General features: G+C 49.9%; 1 protein-coding gene across 3 annotated transcripts in view; it reads right to left on the reverse strand.

Moving 5' to 3' along the window:
* Positions 1-19,113, reverse strand: part of RALGAPA2 (Ral GTPase activating protein catalytic subunit alpha 2) — a 115,707-nt gene that overhangs the window by 40,133 nt on the left and 56,461 nt on the right. For all 3 annotated transcript variants that reach the window (XM_062608072.1, XM_062608082.1, XM_062608094.1), the window contains 12 exons: positions 17,810-17,938; positions 17,107-17,165; positions 16,739-16,847; positions 15,583-15,693; positions 15,187-15,255; positions 14,918-15,055; positions 14,277-14,460; positions 12,790-13,558; positions 12,415-12,486; positions 11,322-11,445; positions 10,149-10,304; positions 2,732-2,890 (listed from right to left, as the gene is read on the reverse strand). In XM_062608072.1, coding sequence (XP_062464056.1) covers positions 2,732-2,890; positions 10,149-10,304; positions 11,322-11,445; positions 12,415-12,486; positions 12,790-13,558; positions 14,277-14,460; positions 14,918-15,055; positions 15,187-15,255; positions 15,583-15,693; positions 16,739-16,847; positions 17,107-17,165; positions 17,810-17,938 — 2,079 coding nt within the window. The remainder of the gene's footprint in view (positions 1-2,731; positions 2,891-10,148; positions 10,305-11,321; positions 11,446-12,414; positions 12,487-12,789; positions 13,559-14,276; positions 14,461-14,917; positions 15,056-15,186; positions 15,256-15,582; positions 15,694-16,738; positions 16,848-17,106; positions 17,166-17,809; positions 17,939-19,113) is intronic.

A 19,113-nucleotide genomic window follows, 5' to 3' on the forward strand; every position in this document is an offset into this window, starting at 1 on the left:
GCAGTGCAGGCAGGAGCAGCAGTGCAGGCAGGAGCAGCAGAGCAGGCAGGAGCAGAGCAGGCAGGAGCAGAGCAGGCAGGGAGCAGTGCAGGCAGGAGCAGCAGTGCAGGCAGGAGCAGCAGAGCAGGCAGGAGCAGCGCAGGCAGGAGCAGCGCAGGCCGGAGCAGCAGAGCAGGCAGGGAGCAGAGCAGGCAGGAGCAGAGCAGGCAGGAGCAGCAGAGCAGGCAGGAGCAGAGCAGGCAGGAGCAGAGCAGGCAGGGAGCAGTGCAGGCAGGAGCAGAGCAGGCAGGGAGCAGAGCAGGCAGGAGCAGAGCAGGCAGGGAGCAGAGCAGGCAGGAGCAGAGCAGGCAGGGAGCAGCGCAGGCAGCGGCACAGCCGGACCATACGCCCTCCCTGACACAAAGCCGGGCATTATTCATTCCGAGCAGCCCCAGCGGCCACGCTCGGGGTCATTAAAGTCAATGGGAGTCGCGTATCGTCAGCTTCCATCTGTACAGGGGCTGGAGGGGGGACCCCGGCACAGGGACGCGCTCCCGGCTCAGCGCTCTCCGTGGGTCGGAATTAAACACCCACTGGAGGAAAACGGTGCTTTGAGTGGCTACGAACCCACGTTTGGCTTTGACGGGACTCAATGAAAAAGAGAGGGAAGGGAAACGTCCCCTTCCTGGAGCGCCCAAATGTCAGCGCGGCTTCTCCACGAGGCAAAATTTAATATTCAGCCCCTCGCAAACACCTGCTTCATTACAACCTCCCGGAGAAAAATCACCATTTCCGTTGCCCGCAGTAAAAGTAGGCAAGGTTAAATAAACCTTTTGAGCACAAAGGCTGCCCCTCTCCAGCGCGCAGCACTAGTTAAAGGAGTGGGGAACGGGGAAATTATTGTACCAAATGGCTGAGAATTAATCTCTGCTGACTAGCTGCAATCTAACGAGGCATCTGTGTCCCAGGGAACCCGCAGCATGTCCCTGGCGGTATGTGCCGCGTGTAGTCTGCCTGGCATTCTTTGTCCCCTTTTGCAGGCAGCTTTTCGTCTCATTGTTCAGAATATCCTCATGCATCTGTGACGCGTGGAATGCATTCACACTAACAGACTTACTATTGTCTTCCCCCAGCAGCTTTGTCGGCAAAGACTGCATCCCGGCTCCTGATAATTATATTGCTTAATTAATCAAGACAAAAAAAATTTGCAAATCATTGCCCGGTTGCCAAGCAGGGAGATAAAAAATGAAAACAATACAAGCCGAGGCAATATAACAAAAGTAACAGCTATCTGATCAGAAATTCTTCTATAATGAAGCTATTAATGCTAAATCGGTTAATGTTAACATTGCTCCAGGTGTCTCTGCTTAGATGCAAACAAAAAGGCTAACATTATGTATATAAAAGGCCAAATGTTGCCATGGATTCTGTAACCTGATAGAGAGGACAGCCTTTTCATTTGATTAGGGAATGCAATTTAAATACCAGGGACCGAAGCCAAACAACAGACATTTCTCTCTGCAAGCCTCTCTCATTCACCCTGGGGTCAGTAGCTGGTGAACAAAAGGTCAGCCACACTTGCCCTGGAAATGTCTGGATTAATTTTATTACATTGTAATGGTTTGTACTTTAAATGTAGGGATAACACTAAATTTCCAGTTAGCTATTCTTCGTTCTGCCCGGTGGGTGTTTTTGACTAATATGGAAGATGACATGGCTTTTCTCCACTGCTCCACAGAATTACCAAGCGTGTTCGTAATGCCAAGTCCTGATGTTCCTGATGGAACATGAAAAGCTAAAACTCCCCCAAAATACACTGCAGAGCTCAAAATCAAGTAGGGAAAACACCACTATTTCAATGTAGAAACCAAGTTTGAAACATACGCTGCAAACCACTGGCTGTTAATACCTGATAACTCCATCAATATATAATATAATCTAATATATAATATCAATATATAACAACTCCATCATTCATAACTCAAAAAATACCAGCTGGTAAATACGTACCTGATGTAGGCATTTATCCACAGCTGGTTATTCTCTTGACAAACATTGTCCCTCATATAAAGGAAATGGGATTGATCACACTGATTGCTTTCATAAAGCTTATTTTATATACATTTTTGCATCCATAATGTACCAGACAAGCATTAAAGTAGCTTTTTTTCCCTATATATGGACAGATGTACCTACACACCCCTGACATTTGGCAAAGAAAAAAATTCATTCTTTCCAAAACGTGTCTAAAATGTGGTTGCATTAACAATGATTTGAACAGAAAACACCAAACCTGATGTAAGGATACCCAGTGTCTGCACCATCCCACTGAGTCACATCATGAGGTTACACAGGGTACCACACGTACAGCAGCAACCGAGCTGCATGGAGTGAATTCATAGCAAATAAGGAATTTATGTCTTGATTATTTTGCTGTTATTGCCTCATAGTGGAAATTCACAATGACTTTGAGCACTGTTCTTATTGTACAATAGCTCCTATGGGTTGAGAATGCTGGAATATTTCTTTAAGCGCCGAGCACAACTGTAACATGAACTAGCAGCCATTTCCACCACTATTCATAATTCCAGGTTTAAGATAAAAGCTCACTGCTCAGCATACTTTTAAACTGAGATGGAGGGACTGTATTTTGTATTTACTGGTAAAACAAACCCAAAGCACTGAGCTTTATTTAACAACTGGTCCCTTGCATAACACATAGGAGAGATGCAGTAAATCAATCAAAACATACCTCTGGTTTCTTCATTATCTCTATGAAAAACATGTGATTCTTCATGGGGTAAATAACAATTAGAACATCTCCAAAGTCTGTGGGAATAATGCCTCTGCGGTAGTTCCTGGTGTGCTCAGACCAGACGATGTGAACCTCATCATTTCCCAAGTGACGAAGCTGCAACAGCAAATTGGCTCTTTATTAATCAGAGTGATAACAACAGTTTATGAGGGGTCAGGGCTTACAAATTGAATTACAATGCTCAATAGTAGAAATATTTCATTACAGAAAAAGTGAAAATATTGGTTTTGTCCAGTTACTCATGAAAAGATGAGCTAAAGAATTCGTTCCCTTCTGAAGGCATCGCTGGTGATGGCTAATTAAGTAATTACCAAACCAGCCATTAGTGTGAGATGTAAATGTACATCACCTGCAATCACTTCACATGGAAATCTGAACTACCAGAACTAACCCTTACCCCACAGAACATAGTGCAGCCTCAAGAAGGCGGCTGTCACAGAAGGATGCAATGCCTCAACTCAGGATGCCCAGAAACCCCATCACTAACCACTGTTCCTGGTTTATTACATTGCAGATAGCCCCTTGCTGGCTTTGGGAAGGACTTTTTGCTGGAAAATAGCTGGGCACCGTGAATTAGAGGCGAGTGGCAAATGCCGTGGCAGTTACCTTGTTATCTGGAGCTGAATAACATAAAATATGGATAACGCTAAATGTGACGGAGGGAACGCATCTGAAAGCCGCGGGTCTGCTTTGTTACTGGAGGGGCTGGAGGTGATCTAACAGATGGCAGCGAGTGTTTGGCAATCGTGTACAAGCCACGCACAATAGTTTCAACTGTAAGCTTTAAAGTTAAAATTTAATCCACACGCAGAATGCCAGCCCAGAGCAGAAAGAGAATTTAAGTCCCACTTAAAGCTTAAAAGCCCCCCTCTCCCCTCCAGACACACACAATTCGGTGCTAGCCCCTGAACAATGTGCACAATAGCCCTGACAAAGCAGCCAAACGGGCCCGGCTCTTCACTGCCTCTGGGCGGGGGGAGGAAAGAGGAAAGGAAAAAAAGTAGTGATTTTCCCTGGTAAATAAGGGAGCAAATCCCCACCCGCCTTGCGTCAGCCCTACCCTAGCACCGAGCTCCCAGCTCCACCGACTGCCGTTACAAGTAAAGCCTTCTGCTGCTATACACCAGGGGAAACTACCCTCCCTGTGAGAGAAACATGGCAAAGCTGTGACACGTTGTGAGAATCAGGTGCAACCACCAACCTGCCCTACAGCTCATACTCTAGTCGAGTAAAATAAAGCCAAGTTTGCAGAGTGACCCAGATTCCCAGCTTAATTTAATGAACCGGCAGGCAAAGAGTTGTATTTTATCCCTCGGTGTAAATAAAAGAAATTTTTAGTTCTGTCTAAAGAAAATACAAACCATTTGTCTTATAAAATCACTAAGTGCTATTCCTAAAGCTTCTTCCATGCACAACCATCAACACAAGTTGCTGTTCTCAGTCACCCTCATTTCTGTGAGTCTCTTCTCTTTTCTTACTTGCTCAGTAAAACAAAGCAGCACCCACACAGCACCGATGCTGACAGTACCACGGTGCAGTCTCACACACCCTAACCTCAGCAGGAATTCACACGTACAACCAGACCTGGACTTCCCTTCCGTGGGCAGACGCAGCCGTGTCACCTGAATAGCACCCAAAAGCCAGACCTGACGGTTCCTGTTAAAACCCCAGAGATCTGTGTGGCAACAACAGGTTTTAATGTGGAGGAGCCGGGAGCCTGGCCAGGCTGTTCTGCCCCAGCCGAAGCTAGGCTGTGGTGCTCCATGGGAGCTGAGCGGGGAGCCAGCTGTATTCAGAGCAGGCAGCGCCTGCAGTGTACAAGGCTGTGCCCAATACTACACAGAGCTCTGGCACGGCCTTCACAACACAGAGGAAGCCCGCATTTAGCAACCTCTGCTTTAGAAAGCCCAACAAATGAACACAGAAACTGCACTCTAAAGGTGATGCAATTTTCCAGTTGCATGTGGCAATTCCTGAGCTAACACAGCTCCTCCCCAAAACAACCTGTGAAGGAAAGGCTCTGCACTGCCTCACCTCGGACTGCTATAAACCGGTGATCACACGTTGTCCAAGCACTGCTTCAGAGACCCTTTGTACACCACAAGGAACTGTTCTGCTAATAATCAAACACTTTTCATGCTGAAGAAACCCAAACCACTTTGTACTTATACCACATCCAAGAGAACAAAATTCAGTGAACAGAAGTCAGATCAACTGATGCTGCTGTGCTTGAGAGAGGGAGTGATTTGTGCCTCAAATCTTGCCAACATCGTGCAATAATAAATTCCTGCCTTTGCTGCAGTCCTCATGGCAGGCTGTAAGGCATTGCAAAACTCAAGCTACCTGCCACCGTTTCCAAGTCACAGGTCTTTAATCATCACATGTATAAGGTATAATGCCACAAACATAAAACTGGTATTAATAAACATTATTTGCCCTTGAAAGAAAATGCCACTGATAAAAAGCACTGTAATAATGTTATCAGTGACAACAGCCCAGCTGCTCTTCCGCAGCCCTGCTCCCTCACAAGGCGCTGTGGGGCAGTCTGCGCCCTGAAGGACAGAAGCGAGCTTTGCCTGGGGGCCCGAAGCAGCGCAGAGGTGGTGTTTGGAGGCAGAGGCCCCGGCCGTGTCCTTCATGAGGGGCAGGGTCAGAGGGGAAGAAAAAACTCCGTTAGAGAACGTCCCCCAGCAGCCAGGAAACAAGATCTGTGTTAAAGCAAAACCCAAAGACGGCTCAGCCGCGGGCCCTCGGACGTTCCAGTCCATGGCTGACCTGAAGGGTCTGCACGGACGTGCCCGGAAGGCAGCTCCGGAGCCCGCAAGTGCTCCTCGGGAGCGAGCTGGCAGCGCCCGGGGGCTCAGCCGCGCCTGCAGGAACAAAGCACGGAGCCACGGCCCGGGCTCTCTGACCCTGCAGCGCCAGCGCCTGCGAGCGGCGGGCACCGCTGCTGCCGTGCGCGGCGCGGCCGAGGATGAGCCCTGCTGCGCGCCCGCTCAGCGCTAACGCGGAGGGGAGAGCGCGGCCGTGCCGGGAGCCCAGCGAGCACCGGGAGCGCACCGGGAGCTCCTCGGGGGGTCACCGAGCACCGGGAGCGCACCGGGAGCTCCTCGGGGGGTCACCGAGCACCGGGAGAGCACCGGGAGCTCCTCGGGGGGCCACCGAGCACCGGGAGCTGTCCGGGAGCTCCTCGGGGGGCCACCGAGCACCGGGAGCGCACCGGGAGCTCCTCGGGGGGCCACCGAGCACCGGGAGCTGTCCGGTTGCTCGCCGAGCGCCGGCGGCTGCTCGGAGCGCGGCGGCGCTGCCCCCGCCCGCAGGCACGGCGCTGCTGGCGCGGCGCTGGTCACGGCACACACCTCATGGCCTGACCTCCTTTCCCCGCTAATTGCATTACACAGCCAGCTGGCTCCAGAGACGAGTCGTCTGTTTGACTGAAGAATTCCTGCTTTGGGGAAGGCACGGCTGCTACTTTTGCTAAGTACCAGTGGGGGCTGACATCCCCATTGTCTGCTGACAGCGTACGCATCCGAAAATCTAAGTTTTATTTGTAAATTAACCAAGAAACTTCCTGCCAGAACAGTGCTGCCTGGAGACTGATAATGTGTGCCTTTCATTCCCTTTCACTCTTACTGTATCACTGCCAATTTGTTTTTCTGCTGCTCGCCAGCCCTAGGCTATAAAAGCCTTGTAAGACATAAGTGCAATTATAGTCCTGGAGTCAAATGAATTGGACAAATCCAATAGCACAGCTCTGTCCCCACTTTGCAAACCCCTACAGCAGTTAGATTAGCTGCTAAAAATCGAATCTAGCTCCAGCTAACAAATTTCTGCAGCAAAGGAGCAAGAGTTCAGTATGGGGTTGCAACCAGATTTCTGAATTGAAAAGTTCTGCTGTGACAATGGGGAAGATGGAATAAAGCACTCACAACTGCGGCAGCTCGGTTTTAAGGCTTTCAGTACAATTCAGGCAGGATGCTGCTACTATGATTGATCTTCACTTCGCCACGAGACAGGCAGGTTAAAAACCAGTTCAGAGCCAATGCTGCAGAACCCCACAGCAGCAAAGATACCTGCTGAGTTTTGATTATTCCACCAAGAAACATTTTTTTCAGGGCTCAGATTTATTTGGAGAGGGTTTTTTCTCTCTTTTTTTCCTTCCCCAAGTAAGCAATATAATACATCAGCATTTACTTCAACTAAAGGAATACAAACTGCAAATCACACAAGAAGGGGCCACGCTCATCCTCAGTAGAAGTGCACTTATTCTTGTGAATTCAAAGCAGAAATGAATTGTCCCTCTTGTGTGCAGTAAACATAAAGAGCCATAATAACATATTTAAGTAAAATTACTGCATCTGCTTCATTCCGCATCGCAGAGAATCCGGCCTCTGCCCCAGCTCCCGGGCCAGCAGGTGGTAAACCCTTCTGTTCTGCTCAGCCCCAGCCCATGAGCCAGGCACTGAGTTCCTGCTGCCTGTCTGCAGGCAAAACAAGCACAGGAGAGCCCATAGAAACAGCACCAAGATCTCAGAGACGAGGGGCTCGAGTCCCACACGCTATCCACGGACAGCCCTGCCGGATGGAAGCAGGGGAAGGCAAGAAAAACGTTGTGGCCCCCACTGCATCCTGACTGGCATCTGATTTTCTGCTTCAGTAACAGTGTCCTCCGTGCCCACTGTGCTGTGCTCCAGCACAGCAAACACTGACATGGAGCAGCGAGCAGGTGACACTGGAATCTGCCTTCCTCTGACACACTGCTATGAAAAGGGAGCACTGTTGGGAAGAAGAAATAAACATGAAATGATGTTGCTGACCTGGACCCACTGCCCCAACAACCTGAGGCGGGAGCCAAGCCCATGCTCGCTGTGCAAGCAGAACTGTTAAAGTGCTGGTGATGACCTGCAGAGTCACTGTGATCTCCGCTGCATCTGATCGCGATGTTAACCCGGTACTGCAGGATGCAGGAGGGCAGCACGGACAGAGGGGGGAACACATACATTTTCCTCTTGCTTCAGAGTATGTCACAGCAGACACGTGCTTCTCCTCAAGCACACGCCGGTTGTGCTCTGCACAGGCAAAGGCTGCCAAAATCAACGTGGGACTTCTGTGGCCTGAGGAACTGTGCTGCTAAAGCATCGATGTAGCTGTACATCGATGTACTGCAGTACAGGGCCTCCACAGCTAAGGTTTGCAACAGAAATTTCGAGAAATGAACATGTTTATTGGCTTTTAAGAACCACGGTAGGTTTAATGCTGTCTGCAGGGATGGTTTGGATGCGCTCGTGCTCAAAATGCTGGTTTTGAATGCAGGCGAGTTCATCCCTCAGCATCTTCAAAGAACTAGAGACCTATCAATTGTCCAGAAATCTTCCAGTGCTTCTGAAGCACATCCTGCCTCCACCCTTAGCTGCAGGTCTGCCAAGCTGGGTAAGAAGTCTATGCTAATTTGCACAGGAACACACACTTGCTTATGCAAGAGCTGCCACAAATCAACCAGAACTGTTCTGTGCACAAGCACAGAAGATTATTCCTTTCAAAAAGCCCTCTGGAAGTCCTCTGGTCCAGCCCACCAGCTCCTCAGGTCCATGAGGGTGCTCAGAGCTTTGTCCTTCTTTACAGGACACGCAGTTTGATCCCTGCAGGGCTCCATCCCTACAGCAGATTTTAAGTCTCAGAGCAATTACTTTGCTTGTTTTCTGTGGATAGCAGGTACTGGAGCTGGGCTGGTTTCCCAGCACTTCAAGACTTGGGGACTGGCAACTACAAACTGCTTTTGCTTTTTGTTTCTAACAAAGAAGAAATTCTCCTAAAGCCAACACAGGGAAGACAATTAAACAGAATAACCAGACTCTCTCGATGTCTGTGTTAATCCCTAATGTGGGTGGGAATTAGGAGAATCAGTAAAACAGACTGTTTGCAATTAAACCCCCTCTCTCCCCTTGTGGTAGCTCTGTCAGACTGTGCTCTCTCCTCTCCCTGGTGACGTATTACTCAACAGCGAGACAGTATTTCCACCAAACCCAGGAGCTAAGATTAGAGTAAATGAACACAATTTGAGTAGGAAGAAGGAGACATAGCAGCAGCTCTCAAACATGAGCAAGTCTGCTGCAAAATAATCTGTCCCCGATATCCACGTGGAACAGCGTCAAGGGCTTAAATTGGAGCAAAGTAGATGCTACAAGAAATGTTCTTGTGGAGCATAGGAATATGTTGCCTAGGGAAACTGGAAAGCATTCATCGCTGGAGTTTTTAACTAGCAGCTGGATAAATACTGGCCAGGAACAATAAAATACAGATGGTCCTACCTTAGTGAAGTGACAGAGACCGTACAGCCTCTTCACATGAGCCACAGCCCTACTTCTCCGTCCTGAAGTACTCAGACTGCATTTTCCCCATAGCCATGTAAATCCACTAATATGAAGCTAATGAGTCGCATTCATGAAGAGGAACATGTCATTTTGTTGACTTTTGTTTTAAATGCCAGATAGCACAATATGAAAAGCAAGGATCTGGTTAACTCTTCAATGCCAGGTGAGGCTTCAGCTCCAGTGATCAGAAATCCCACCTTTTGATTTTGAGGAAAAACACGTTATTTTGAAACCAAGAGGACAAATGCAATCACCCAATGACATAGTTATGGATGATTTTCAGAGCACAATAGCATCACATGGTAGACTGGATGGCTGCAGCAGCATTATTAACACACATTAACAACCTATGCAGGACAAGTTGCCAATCCTAATTAAAAAGGCAAAGATTTGGTATGCACCTAAAATCTTCTTTGACTCTGAGCAGCAGTTGGCAAGCCCCATCATCTCACATCACTCCTTGTTAGGGAAGACAAATGATCAAGCACTGATACCAACAAAATTTTGGGCTGGGTTCTGGCCATCTTTGAAGCAGAGTCTGCTTGTCAGAATTGTGAATAACTGCATAATGGCTTTACATATCAGCTGGCTGCCTTTGGTACTATGCTTGTCACTTCTCTTTCACTTCTTTTCTTCGCCGTTCCACGTTGGATGATTCATCTGCAAGGTTTTATTATGCTGCATTTGGTTGTTTTGTTCTACCAAACTACAACAGTTTTGGCAGGCAGACAACATACAAATGAAATTATTGCTAATATTATTGCTAATGGTGGCATTTGAGGCTACCATGGAAATGTTAATTGTGTTCCAGAATCCAGAATTTAGATGCCATTTCATCCAGACAATGTAGCTGCAGAGCACCATGTGGCACAGCAAAGATGGCCTGCGAGGACCAGGCAGCACAATCTGCTTCCAGTTTAAACTTTGATTTAAGCACAGGGAAACTGCAGGCACTGTTGTGACATACACAGGAAGTGATTTACCTTTTTGGTGAGTGAATCATCTGAATCTGAAGGCATCCTCGTGGACACATGGAAAATGATCTCCACGGTGGAGGTAGCGTAGTAGGGTGCTGTCTGTCCTGTGCTGCCGTTGCGCTGCAGGCCACCCATGAACCCCCCGTGCGTGGACAGATCAACCTGATCCATGGCAAGGCAGGATGAGAAGGGATGTGAAGAGACCGATCAATCGTCAGTACTCCTTTATATATCAAGCCCTGGTGAATTTACCCCTTTATGATTCTGCAGCCACCCCAAAGAGAAGCCTTCCCCTATGGGTTCGTGATCTGAGCATTAGTTAGAGCTGTCTGTTGCCCACTCCTGTATCTGAGCTTTACTAACAGCAGCCACCTCTTAACTAGGCCTCAGTCATTATCTCTGTGGCTCTTTGCCTCCCTTCCAGCAAACACAGCCAGGAAGCAGCAGCATTGTCATGAGCAGCTGCTCCAAGGGCTGTGCAGGCTTAGCAAGCCCACTCCAAGCACACACCCGGAGAAGTAACTGAAGTGCAGAGCAAATACAAACCACCAGGAAAGCTGCAGAACAAAGTGGACGTTGGTACAGGAAGAAAAACCTCAGAAGAAACTATTCTAGAGGATCATTTAGAAGAAATGTCCCTCTGAAGACAAGCCTGTGTCCAAAAGCTTGTTTGTTTTCCCAGCTGCATCACTGAGGATGCCACCTTCCCCTGCAGACCTTGTGTCACTTAAATCCTTAAGCATGAACACAGTTACTCTGCATATCCAAAACCCAGAAGCGTTCACAGCGGTCTGGTCCCTGACACACCGTTTCAGCAGTGCAAACTGAACACAACTGTGTCTGCTCTTTGTGAAGCTCTCCTGTGGCTGGGTACGAGGCCTGACCACGAGGAGTTAATAGGAGGTAAAATGAAGGTAAAGTCATGCTCCAGCTCTCCAAGATGCAGAAAGCAGAAGTGTCCCCTGCAGCACCGTGGGTCCCTCAGAGACAGGGAGGATGCATTCGTGCAGGAGCAGCATGGGGATTTACAGCACTCTGCTAAGGCGGTGATCTTTGAAGTAGTGCTAAATATCAGTGTGCATTAAAATTTACCTCCCCCCCCCCCATTACAAACCACACAGTGATCTAAGCCCTTGGTTTCCAGTATGTAAGCTTGCCTAAATTCGCGACTACTATTACCTCCCAGCCCAGTCCAGCAACAAAATCTTCATAGGCCTGGCTTCCCCTTGCGTTGGACAGGATGGAGCACTTGTCCTCCTGCCCCTCTGCAATGTAGAACACCGCAATCTTGTGGGTCTCCCGGCTGCGAGGGGATACAAGAAACAAAACTTACACAAGCTATAGCTCAGAGTTATTTTTTAGACCATCTGCACTCAAAAGCAATGAGCAGGTGACCCCCGTTAGCTCTGCACGTCCCTTCCTTCCATGCCCACAGATACATCCCTCACTTCCAGCTCCAGAAGTAGGTTTTCCCCAGTGTTTCCCCCATGACCACAGTGCAGCCAAGAGCAGAGCCGAGTGCAGCAGCAGCAGAAGTGGTGACCAGGTTCCAATTAGAGGGTTAATCACATACATCTGTGCAGCCCTGCAAGGAGGTGCTGGCCCAGGTGTTAACGGGAGCTTAATGTGACCTACAGGATTTTCATTACAGGCTGATGATGTACGAGAAAGAAAAACCATTATTGACTTCCAGAGCCCGGGCTGAGCTGTACATGGCCAACAGGGACAGCTGCCTGCTTTGGAAACAACCTGGGTGGGTTTGGTATGGAAATCGTTGGGATAGCAGAAAACCAGGACTCTTCAATGCTCCAGTTTCCCAAGGGCTGCATGTCATGTAATGAAGAATCAAACGCAATAAGCAGCACTCTGCTCTGCCACTGCCTGGCTGCAGAGTACTTGTATGGACATCACCCCTTCGACTGCTGCCCCTGACACAGGGCTCGCCCTGCAGGAAACAGTCCTTTGTGTGAGCTGAGCCAAGGCCACGAAATAGCTGGAGATTCTTCCTGCCCTCTCAGCTAAAGAAAACAGGAAACAGGTTGCTGTGCCTTGGGATGTGCTACTGACTGGGAATGCTGTGTATCTAGTGCCAGTGAAGAGAGCTTGTCCATCCATGCTCCAGAGCCCTCCAGAAACAAGCCATCCCTTTTCCATACAGACATTCATATTGCTAGCACACGCAGTTTTACTGAAGCTTGGGTTTGGTGACTTCCCACTGCTCCTTGGGAAACGCTCCCCTTGCCAATGGTGTGGGCAGTAACCATTTGCCTACCACTGGCGGGAATCCAGGTTCTTCAGTTCTCGCAGCAGCTTCGAATTCTTCTTCAGAAGATGAAAGCTCTTCCTATGAATACATAAAACAGGAGTTGAAGGGAAAGGCAGCACAGCACAGACACAGCATTTCCTCATTCAAATACCAAGAGAAGGGAATCAAATCAGCACGATGCAAATGGGGGTTTATCATTATTCTTACTGTAAGCAATCTACAAATGTGCATTCAAAAGCATCACTGAAACAGGTACATGTGGAAGTTCAAGATCGTGCTCTGACCACCACCCAGCTGTATCATTCTCAATTTAAGAGTGCACAGGTTTGGGGTAGAAGTGAGAAGAGGACCATAAACATGCTCTGAATCCTCTCTTCCTACCTTCTATCCCAGGAGTTCATTCCCAAGTCGTTTAGCAAGAGCCGACAGAAGTAGAAGGAAGCCTGTGGTTCAACAGGACGCGGCTCTTCTTGATGGGCCACCCTCATGCTGAGGTCCGAGCTGCACTTCAGGATGTACTGCTCTTCCTGGGCACTCTGCCTCATCAGGGCCTCCGTGAGCGCGCGCTCCTGCTCACAGCTCATGCCGAAGGGTGGCGGCGCCGGCTCGTTCAGCTTCCGCTGGGGATGCAGGAGGCACTCGGGACTGGCGGTACCAATCCTCTCCAGCAGCTGGTCCAGAGCATCTTCTCCCTCTTCCACCTGAGAAAGGTCTTTCTGGGAAATGAAGTGGTGCTGGGGGGTGCTGGAGACGAGCAGCGCGCTTGCTGGGCTCTGCTGCGGGAGGCAGCCCTCCAGAGGCCCGTACAGTACCCTGCCATCCCAAGAGTACTTCCCTGAGATATCTCTGACGATTACCCTGACGTCCGAGGGCGCTGCTGGTGGCTCAGTGTCCGTCTTCTCCGTGGGGATTTGGAGGTAGGATATAAGAGTACTGTCATTGAAGACGAAGAGCTGCAGGTTGGGGCTCCGGAAGACTTCCGAGGACAGCTCGGAGGACTCCACGTAGGAGTTGTCGTGGTTCTCGCTGAGGAGGCTGTGCAGGATGGCAGGGCCTCCGCTGAGCGGGTAGTGGCTCAGGTGATTCACCAGGTGAGTCATGACCATCCGCGCCGTCAGAGGGATCAGCTCCAAATTCCTCCTCCTTTTTTCTAAAACAAGGAAAACATACGGATGGATGGGAGCAGCAGGAGCAATTCAAACAGAGCATCGGCATGTTTCTGTTCCTATTGGAGAAGCTTGCCTTAGTTGTTAAGAGAATCAGAGACTCACAGGACAGTTTGGGTTGGAAGGGACCTGAAAGCTCCTCCAGCTCCAAGCCCTGCCACGGGCAGGGACCCCTTCCACTAGAGCAGCTTGCTCCAAGCCCCTGTGTCCAACCTGCCCTTGAACACTGCCAGGGATGGGGCAGCCACAGCTTCTCTGGGCACCCTGTGCCAGCGCCTCAGCACCCTCACAGGGAAGAGCTTCTGCCTAAGAGCTCATCTCAGTCTCCCCTCGGGCAGGTTCAAGCCATTCCCCTTGGCCTGTCCCTCCATCCCTTGTCCCAAGCCCCTCTCCAGCTTTCCTGCAGCCCCTTCAGGCACTGGAGCTGCTCTCAGGTCTCCCCTTCAGGAGCCTTCTCTTCTCCAGGCTGCCCCAGCCCAGCTCTCTCAGCCTGGCTCCAGAGCAGAGCTGCTCCAGCCCTCGCAGCATCTCTGTGGCATTAAAATTATATTTTAATGTTTCCAACATTTCTGTTAGAACTAGAAGTACACGCACGAACCCAAAGGAAAGAGCACGTTTTCCAGGAAGAGCTGTGCCCCGGGAAGCCCCATTCCCCAGCTGCTGAGGGCTGATGCGCTGGTCCCCACCACACTGAGCTCTTACCCTCAGCAACAGTGAGCAGGTTGCCCAGGTCTGTGGAGGAGTGGCACTGGGCTGGCTCCGAGCTCCTCACGTTGCCCAGCGGCAGGAACGGGTCGTAGTCGCTGGAGGAGAGGTCTGCCAGGCTGAGCACGTAGTGGCTCTGCTGGGTGTAGGTGCTGGAGCCATTCACACAGCAGTGCAGAACCTGCAGCACACAGGCATGGGCTGAGGAGCAATATGGGGGACACTGCAGCACCCCCTTACACACGTTCCCTGTCAGCTTTACATGGTGAAAGCCAGGACATGCTACAAGGGACGCTCATGTCTAAATGCTGTTTTGAAAAGAACACTGTTCCCCAGCACTGACTCTGTACTGAACTGCTCTCTGCAGGACTCACCCTCTATTTTAACAGCCCAGGTCAAGTCGCTGAAATACTTCTGCAAAGATTATTTTCCCTGGCTCTCTGTTTTACGCATTTTGCCTTTCTCTCCTCACCAGCCTCTGTCTGTTCTACCTCTCTGATCTCCCCGTCACAGCGCTTTGCATTCTGCACCTCTCATTTGGACACCTTCTGCTCACCGTGAGAATTCAGGACTTTGTTAAAAATGCTTCTGTGCCCACCAGGATCTGCGAGAGAATCCCATTCATCCCTCAGACTCACTCTGTAAATGTAGTCCAGCAAAGGAGCTTTGGCTGCGTGTTGATCGTCAAGAGCACCCGCAGACACTGGCTCCAGCAGCGTCTTCATGGGCAGTGCCATACACCAATCCAACAGGCAGAGCAGCAATGAAACTATGAACTGAATAAAACCATATAACACAGAATTTAGGTATATTCTATTAAATCCACCCAAACTTAAAGCAATTTCATTCAATAACCGTCTCCAATAGCACACACAAGGGACAAAGGCTGCTCTTTCCAGCAACGTACCTTTTTATCTGCTTCCACTGAGGAGTATTCAGCACTCGGCAAGAGAAAGGCAATAGTGGCCACGAGGATCTACATTGGAACAGAATTTCACAAAGACATCTCACGTCTTTCAGTATAAAGGCAGAGCATGAACTTCATTGGAACAGGGCACGAGAGAGGTTAAATTCTCTCAGGAGCATCCCTCTGCCCTTATAAATCAATGTCCAAGGGAGACTACAAAGATTTCCTGAGCCTTTGGGAAATAAATCACTACAGATTAGTGGTCCTAGGACCAAGAACCGTAGAAAGACAGAGGTAACATAAAGCCACAGTCAGAGCAGCTCAAGCAAGGAACGAGGGAATAAAGACAACTTTGCCCATGATTTCCACACAAACACTTGAAAGAACCTGCCTCACCTCAGTGATCTTTCTGGACAGGGAGGGTTCATACTTCTGAAGCTTTTGCCAGTAAGAAACCAGCAGCTGAAGAACATCACAGGCTACCTGAGCTACCAGTTTGTTAGAGAACTGGAAGAGAAGAGGAGATTAGAATATAGATATGCACGTAAACTATCCAGGTATATTTCCTTGCGTTTTCCTGTATTTTAAGTATTGTGCATCCATACAAACCATAAAGAACTGGTGATGTTGCAACAGCGCATTGTCCTCACCAGGGTAAGCCAGGTGTGACCTTATCTGTGTGATCTTAACTTGGCCTGTGGTGGGAAGGGTCTTTAGGTACAGAGTCACAGGCTGGTTCTGCAAGTGTCCTGCACTGTTCTATAGGACATAAGAGGATGTGGAGCTGCTGGAGCGAGTCCAGAGGAGGCCATGGAGATGCTGCGAGGGCTGGAGCAGCTCTGCTCTGGAGCCAGGCTGAGAGAGCTGGGCTGGGGCAGCCTGGAGAAGAGAAGGCTCCTGAAGGGGAGACCTGAGAGCAGCTCCAGTGCCTGAAGGGGCTGCAGGAAAGCTGGAGGGGGGCTTGGGACAAGGGATGTAGGGACAGGCCAAGGGGAATGGCTTGAACCTGCCCGAGGGGAGACTGAGCTGAGCTCTTAGGCAGAAGCTCTTCCCTGGGAGGGTGCTGAGGTGCTGGCACAGGGTGCCCAGAGAAGCTGTGGCTGCCCCATCCCTGGCAGTGTTCAAGGGCAGGTTGGACACAGGGGCTTGGAGCAAGCTGCTCTAGTGGAAGGGGTCCCTGCCCGTGGCAGGGGTTGGAGCTGGAGGAGCTTTAAGTTCTCTTTAACCCAAACCAGGCTGGGATTCTGTGACACTGCCAAGGGCCCCACTGAAGAACCATGCACAGACTCAGAACCATGCTCCCTGAAGATAAGGAGCTGCTAATGACAGGCAAAGGTTCAGAACTGGGAGATACCTTCCTGAGGGCAGTTAATGCCATCCCACTACAGCCTGCAGAAAGCCCCAGGCTGTGGTTTGCTCAGCAGCATCCTGTTGGGGCTTCAAGCAGTGGAACAACAAAGCAGCAGACTGGGCTCCACGTAATCAGCAACTACTTCTCAAGTGAAACTACGCTTTTACACGATGCTATGGACTAGAGCTGTCGCAGCAGTACCTTCAGTGTCACACCTATGACATTGATCGCTTCCTTCACTTGGGGGTGGTTTGTGCACTGCGTCAGCTCTTCACATAGCCACACTCCGAGGCCACAGATGGCTATGCACCTTTGGGAAAGGAAAAGTGCTTCCGTCAGAGGCTTCAGAAGAATGACAGACCTGACAAAGACAGGATCGCTGCCTTCCCTCTCACACCACAGCTCAACACCTTCACGGCACAGAATGAACCTCACCTTCTAGGGCTAAAGAACCAATCTAAGCAGCATCAAACCACAAGGCAGTAGAAACAACACAGCTGTACAAGCCCCAGAAACACGTAGTGAGAAAGACTTCCCCATTTTCCCATTTGGTTAACTCAATATTTTACCTTGCAGCTTCACTTGGCTCCTCTGTAGCATTCTTCAATAAAATATTTATGAGGTAACACTAAAATAACAAAACAAATTTGAATCAGCATCTTTTTAATACATGAACTTTAAATAAAGTTGTTTCATTTCACCATAGCCACCCTTTGGTGGGTCTCTGGGGTGGGCACGTGTCACTTTTCCCCTACAGGACTGTTGCTGTGAAGATCAGGAAATGACAGAGCTCTCCATCCCTCAAGGCAATTCATGTCTCCAGGTGTCCACTGAAATCAGTGCTCAAGGAAGAACCATTCACACGAGGTGATGGTTCTAGTAGTAGATTTTCTTAACATTTAATGTAATACCAAAACTACCTCCCCTTCCGCACCCCCCACATCTCTTACAGGACTAATGTACACAGATACCATGAATGGACACTTTAACCCATCCCACCACCATCATTTAATGAATTGACCTGACAGCGTCTGCCTGACAAACGTCGCATTTGATCGGAAGCAGTTCACTCCCCTTGCAAATCAAATGCAACTGCAGCATCTCAGCTTGGCCAGTGTCCCGGCTCCTGTTAAGCACAGCAATGCTGATCGAGCAAGTACAACGCAACGTGTGCAGCTGTGCGGGTCTGAGCCCAGCCATCAGCGGGCACGGAGCGACGGAGCAGTGAGAGCAGGAGCTCGGGAAGGGTCTCCTGGTGGGTCTGGGCTTTACCTTCACGTCCGCAGATCCCGCGATGATCTCGCCAGCTTCGGCAACGGGCCGCAGCAGGGGGATTTCTTGGTAGAGATTTGGGAAGCAGACAAGAGAGCCGAGGATGGTGTGAGCCTCCGAGCGGGGAGCCTGCCCAGGGAGCGAACACAGACACGCGCTGAACACACCCGCACGTCAGGAGAACGACAGCGGCTCTGAGGCCGTGTGTGTCACCATGAACACGCAGCGCGCTGTACTCCCACTGCAGCAGCGGCCTCAGGAACACGTCCCGGTGGCTCTTCCTTTACCACTACAGCAAGGGCTGCATTACAGCAGTGACTAACAAGCACTTACCTGCCCATGTCAGCTGCTGTGTTGCCCTGCTCTTTCTTTGAGCCTGAGCTTTGCCTCCAGCAGGGACCTGGCCCCACTTCTAAGCGCATTCTACGTTTTTGATACCTCCTCTGTCATTACACAACCCAACCATCAGCGATTTAGCATCAACAAAACCCACAGAACAACCTAAAGAAAAGCCGAGTGAGAGTTTTAAGCGTTAATCCAGCACTACTATTAGCTGACCCTGAGGCACAAGAGACAGCACAATGCACTCAACCTGACTGTAGATGTGATAGAAGTTCACAGAGAGATTCCTACTTCAATAACAAAATCAAAAGCAACATGGCGTGAGCTATAAATGCATTAACTGCTGCGGTATCATCCTGTGTCCTGTTGAAAATGCAATGCATGCTAAGTTTCATGCTTGCAGGAGAAATGGAAGGTGGTGGTGGTTTGGGCTTTTCCCCCATAGAAAGCCGGCTGTTCATTTCTTACTGGCACTCTGAGCTCAGGCTCACTGATCAGGGTTTTGATGGGATGCCTGTTCGATGACAGGATGATGGAGAAGGCACAGCCAGGCTCACTCTTCAGTCCTGCTGGGACAGGAGAGGGCCATGTCCCTGCGCAGCTGCACCAAGGTCAAGAGCAGCAGCAGAAGCACTTGTCCCAAAGGGACAGGTAGGTCCCCCCGGCTGGTGTTTCATGGACAAAGCTTCCCTGCTCTGCCAGCACTGCCACACTTTCGCCCTCACCGTGCCATCCCCCCACTGATCCGCCGGTTTACTTCTTCCCCACTCTCGTTGTTCAGAGGCACGTTTGTGCTAGCACTGATGTTCAGCATGAGATCCTGTACTGCCAGAGGAGTCCCTGCGTGCTCCCTGCGCGGAGCTATCGAGGCTCTGAAGCGCAAGCCCTGCCTTTAGCGCAGAGGCGTGCTGCAGCCCCAGCGGGACCGCTCCTCACACCTCTGTGTGCCTCTGATGAAACAC

The sequence above is a fragment of the Pezoporus occidentalis genome, unplaced genomic scaffold (genome assembly GCF_034315485.1).
Source record: "Pezoporus occidentalis ecotype Australia unplaced genomic scaffold, CSIRO_AGI_Poc_V1 ctg10, whole genome shotgun sequence".
Classification (NCBI taxonomy): domain Eukaryota; kingdom Metazoa; phylum Chordata; class Aves; order Psittaciformes; family Psittacidae; genus Pezoporus; species Pezoporus occidentalis.